At 37.3% G+C, this 5627-nt stretch overlaps 1 protein-coding gene across 3 annotated transcripts in view; it reads right to left on the bottom strand.

Annotated features, from left to right (window-relative positions):
• Nucleotides 1-3527: 3527 nt before the first annotated feature.
• Nucleotides 3528-5627, bottom strand: part of grb10b (growth factor receptor-bound protein 10b) — a 70971-nt gene continuing 68871 nt past the window's right edge. For all 3 annotated transcript variants that reach the window (XM_085473219.1, XM_085473221.1, XM_085473220.1), the window contains exon 17: nucleotides 3528-4820. In XM_085473219.1, coding sequence (XP_085329345.1) covers nucleotides 4674-4820 — 147 coding nt within the window. In that variant the 3' untranslated portion in view covers nucleotides 3528-4673. The remainder of the gene's footprint in view (nucleotides 4821-5627) is intronic.

Genomic DNA, 5627 nt, shown 5'->3' with positions numbered 1-5627 from the left:
TCACAATCCAAAGGGCGTGACAGATGGTGTCAAAGGGCAATTTCACGATGCCTTTAATGACAGCCCCGCAACTACCAACTTTTCTTAGCACCACTAACCACATATCACAAAGATTTATTCTGAGATTTTAATGTACTAAATCCTAAATCTATCAAATACTTCCAGAGACACTTTATTTGCTAGCTCTTGAGCTGGCTGTAGCACTGCACCATCTTCTGGAATAACCAAGTATTACACTTCATGGGTGAAAACACGAGGTTTTATGATATCACATTTTTAAAGTTTCCAGGAAGGCTTTCTACAAGATTTTGGCATGTCTGCGTGAATTTTTGCCCTGGAAGAAATTTCACACATTTGTTATAACAGAAGCCTCCTACTACAGGACCACACCTGAAATGAGGGAATACTTAAAGCCCCCAAGAATGGGTCGTTTTGTTTTATGCAAAAGGACTGAATGAAACACCCAAAATTAGTTATTAGTAGATGTGTCCATTTAGTGTATACAGCACTTGACTCAATTATCTGTTTTACCCAAAGTAGCAGATAGAATAGCTTTATAATTTGTTTTTCACATTCAATTTAATGTACTGTGTTAGTCCCTCACAGAAACCTTCACATGCTACTTTTAATAAGACATATGAAAGGGAAGCTTCTCTGCATAAAGACAAACACTGTCTTTTTTTATATCAATGTATTAATGTTTTATTCTAATTACAATAAACAGAATATATCAGTCCCTTATTTGTACAAAAATACCTGAAAAGGTTACAATTAAGATTTATCAGCCATTAAACTCTTTACAGATTGAAGCAAAGCACATTATGAATACAGAAGCTCTCTCTTACAAAAAGAGAAGTTACCATTTTCTTTTTTGCATTCCCTGAAATACATAAGTTTATATTTTTATAGACATATTTTTACTTTTACTCATTTGTACAGCCACATTATCTTGCATTATGACAATGTTATGAAAATGCACAAGAGTCAGAACAGATTGCGCCACCTTTGCAGAATAAGGGCCAAATGTCTGAGCTCCAGAAGCACACCAAAACTGCAGCTGAAGAGAAAAGCATTCATTCCTAACAGCTTATACCAGATTCAGAGTGTGAGTGTGTGTGTGTTTTATATGTAGTCATCAAGTGTTTATGGACAGTAGCTTTGCCATTGGTCCACATCTTAGACCTAGTTGGTGCACAGGAATGGTGGTGGGGTGTATCAGAGGCACGATCTGTGGGTACAAGTTACCTGACTGCCAAAGCTAACAACATGCTCCAACATAGTGATATACGCTTGTCTAATTTGAGTGTGTATTTGGCGGTGCGGGAGGGGGGTTGAATCAGCTCAGGAAACCAGTATTTCAGGCCTTTAACAACAAACAGAAAAAAATACAAACAAATTATGGAAAAACCAAAAACACAGTGTTCTTTAAAAATTGCTTGTTCTGTTTGATTTTCTCCATATATACTTTAAGTAATCACAACTAGCAAATGGGTGGTGCATGCAATGGAGAAAAGTCTCAACTTAATTAAACTACAATATCCAAGTTTGTCATCATTGTGTACTCGTCTTTTGACAGATTAGTAATTTTAACATGCTTCAAGTGCGCCCTGAGCAACCCAGGTGTATTCAGTTCAGTTAGGCAAAAATATCGATAACCAAAAATACTTACTCCACCTTCCACGTGTTCCCCAATTTAAACTGAGTTTCGCATTTAGTGTTAGTACAACCCTTACCGTTTTTATGTAAAATATAAACCCACCCTTACAAAGCTCCCTGTACTGTCCCTCACATGGTAACATCTGCTACATCAAAACAAAGCCTCATTGGGGGGTACTTAACATTTTCATATTACAATAAAACTAACGGTAAGGACTCAGCAGCTTAGGATGACTTCCAGCAACTGTGAAACACTTTGTGTGATAATCCATATTCGTCCAAATCTCTGCAAGTAAAACATCAGTGACAGACTCCTCCCACATTCATACAATGATTAAAAACAGCATCGTCCTTTTTTCATTCTTAAAAAGATACCATTATTGTAATATTGTTTATTATATCCAATCTAAAATTTTTACTTTAATTTCTAAAACTCCTTTTTAACAACAATGTTGTCCTCTACCTGACCGAGTTTCCCAAAACATTTGTGGATTTATTACTTTAGTTCATGTCTATGGTTCTTTAAGGACACCACGAGAAAGCCAACTTTAGAGGTTTTGTGTTCTGGAAAATTTTGATATCTGGAATAAATATCAGAACTGTCAAAGAAAACTGAAAAAAAAAAAATTCAAAGTGATCAATGCTTTGGGAAACCCAGATACCTTTCATTCTTTCATTTTTCCAGCGTGCCATCATTTGGAATGACAATGTTAACACTACGGAGGCCAGTGTGCTTTAAACATGACTTCATAACAAGACTGATGATAACAAATCATTGCTGAATAATCAAAACTAAAAAGTCAATATAGGTCATGTCATTACAATTCTATTAATCACCCTGAACAATGAATTTAAAGTAATGACAAAAAACAAAAACAAAGTACTGAACAGCGCCGAGAAAAATATCTAAAAATTTCAAGTAATCAGTCACATCCAGGTAAATAAATAAACATTTTGCTGCAACAATAAAAACAAAAAAAAGCCATTGCATCTTACATAAATAATGGTGAACACACGGAGTGTCAACATAGCGCTGCTATTCTGCATCTCACTTCTAAAATACCTTAAGACAACCTGCTGGCAAATAATAGATGGCTGTTGATGTAAAAATGGTAGAAAAAAAATAAACACTCCGCAGAGATTGTTGATTCTGAACCTACTTAAGTGGAGGAAAGCGACAGCCTCCAACATTTACGTCCAGTGTAATTTTGAGATGCCAGTTGTGCGTCATCTATAGTGGGAGTGTACGAGTCTATCCAACGAGAAAGCTGATCTATATGGAGACTCCAAACTGAAACAGGTGATTCTAGGAGCTCCATCGCAGACAAGTTTTCAGCCAATATAACATTTATTTGTATTATTCAAATTGTTTTGTGTGGGACAAAAGGTAGTCACAACTGCTTCCAGACCAACTGTATGAGCTGTTCTCAGTCTGATGCTCCTATTGTTGTCACTCAAACACACATATTTAGTAATATTTCCAGTTTTCCCTCTCTGCTTACAGAGTATGTTCACTTTATCGAAGAGCAGGCTGAAGAAAGAGTAACAAGGCCGGGATAGGAAAAACGAGAAGGCGGCGATACAGGTATCACTGTTGGATGTTCTGATGGTGTACTTTTGTGAAAGGTCTTTCCTGGTTGTAAAAAGGTGGGCTGTAAATGTATGTGTGACTGTGTCTTGGTACAAGTAGTTCCAGGTAGAAAGAAAAAAAAAAAAAAAAAAAGGCAACATTAAGTGAGAAGTAATGCACAGAGTCTGCCATTAATGTCAGAGCACGCCAAACTGTTTTCATTGCCACATGTTTGTTTTACAGCAGTTATGAGGTCATTTATGGAGCAAAGGAGCGTCACTGTGGGACGGAGGCTCCCCACAGGATCGTCTGCATCTCTGGGGGGAATTTTGTGTTTTATTTATTTTTTTAAAACGAACCACATTTCCTTTGATGTGTTGGTAGTTACCTCTAGAGGAAATGCTAGTGGTTATCCTTCCCTGTGCTGTGGCAAAGAGAAATGAAGCACTGATACCGTCCTGCATACAGCTGCAATAGTATTTTTTTTTCCCCAACTGTGCCTCAATTTAATTTGACCAAAATTCACTCTTCTAGTTTGTTTTTGTGGAAGTTGCTTTAAGAATGTCTTGGAAAACTGAATTGCAGGTAGAATAGATAAAAAGCTTATGTGAAAATCAAGAGCTTTTAAAATCCAGGATGCAAAAAGGTGGATTTTGTCTTTAGTAATGATAATAACTGAAGCTGTGTGTGGGAAAAGATTTTGTACTTATACCAAAAGCTTTGTTTCAATAACCTTTAATTTTTGCAAAACTCAATGGGATTAAAAAATAGAAACCCTGGTGCCTCAAAATGTCCATGCATTCTTATGACACTAGAGGGCGATGGGACCACCTCACAGTTAAGTAATGCGCCACTTGAGAGATCATGCGGCATCCAATGCCATGCCCACTTCCACGAGTACAAAACTAAGAGACAAACTCTTAATTCATTCTGAGGACATTTGATAAAAATGAGCGAGACTCGTTTGTCCTTAAAGAGCAGAGTAGTCCGCATGAAAGCTTCAATTCTCCTGCTGATTGTCCAGTTGAAGGGGAACGGTGCTCACATTTGAGCTGCGTGGTAAAACCTCGAGGGTCCACGCTTTTCTGGTGACTATTGGTAAGAATAATGTGGAAGATTCTGCAACAGCATCGACACAAATGGCAGTGTTCATTTCTTTCATCTTCTCTTAAAACTGCGAGCCTCTGGAGTGAAGTTGTGTATCAGACTCCTCGAACCTCCATGCAGATGAAACGAAATCCCCCCCCCCAAAAAAAAAAAAAAAATATCAGCAGTCTCCAGCAAGCTCACAACAATATAAAAACAAGTGTAACAACAACAACGTCAGTCAATTCACCAGCTTCTTACAAAGATAAAAACAAAAAGAAACGATCAACGGGGAGATTCTTTTCATTTTAGGCAGAGTCAGGTCAAGTGTTGGGGGGCGGGGTCATGTGATCCGAAGGTGTCATAAGGCCACGACGGTGCACGGGTGTTTGAGTTTGCAAGGCAGCACTCCTCTGTTGAGCTGGTAGAACTCCACCAGCTGAATCAGGTCGGTGAACTTGGTGGCGCCGTCATCAAGGCTGAAGAAGCCTTGGCCATCCTCTTCACACTGGCGGCACAGGCGAGAGCGAACGGCAGAGGGAGGGAAGAGGTGGAAAAGACAACATCAGACTTTCCTCTTATGGATCAACAAAATAATTTGAAATGTCTGATCGGTGCATTTTTTAACATAGCTTATGAAATAATGCTTTAACCCTGAAAAGCCTGGATCATCAAGTGGAGTGATTACTGAACCTTATGACAAATTTAAAAATTAAATATCAATTTGCATATATGTGTTTTGATTTTGCCACATTTGGAATTTCTGTGCAATTTAGTTTTTTATATTAGTGCTGTCAGCGTTAATATCGTTAAAATGACGTTGACGCCGTGCAGCGGCTACATACCATACATACAAATAAAAAAATAAATAAAAATATAAAATATAAAAACACTGGTGGTTTAAAGATCACAAACACTCATAACTATGGTACACTTGGCATTACAGGGTTAACAGACTAAGCTACCATGGAAGATGCAGTATTTAACAAACGTATTAGACCAACACCCAGTGTGAGTTTTATGCCACAGCTGCCCTAAACAACAACAACAACAACAACTGCTTGTAATTATCAAATAATATTTTTGTTTCTGTAATGGTCCAAATTTAATATTGTATTTTAAAAAAAGTTGAAAACGATAACAAACATTTAATTTGGCATCTTAAGGGGAAAAAATGAGTTCATTACTTACATACCTGAACAGGAATTATACTTGATTAATTTTTGACAGAGTTCTAAAACTCTTGTGTTTACTTACTTTAATTGTGGTCTAATAGATTTGGCAAGCACTTAAATGCAGTAAAGTAAAGCCATCA

This window comes from Copadichromis virginalis, linkage group LG11, assembly GCF_057382275.1.
Source record: "Copadichromis virginalis isolate Kocher_CV1m ecotype Utaka linkage group LG11, C_Virginalis_male_GT1.1, whole genome shotgun sequence".
Classification (NCBI taxonomy): Eukaryota; Metazoa; Chordata; class Actinopteri; order Cichliformes; family Cichlidae; genus Copadichromis; species Copadichromis virginalis.
The sequence above is the reverse complement of the archived record's forward strand: the minus strand, read 5'-3'. Positions and strand labels throughout refer to the sequence as shown.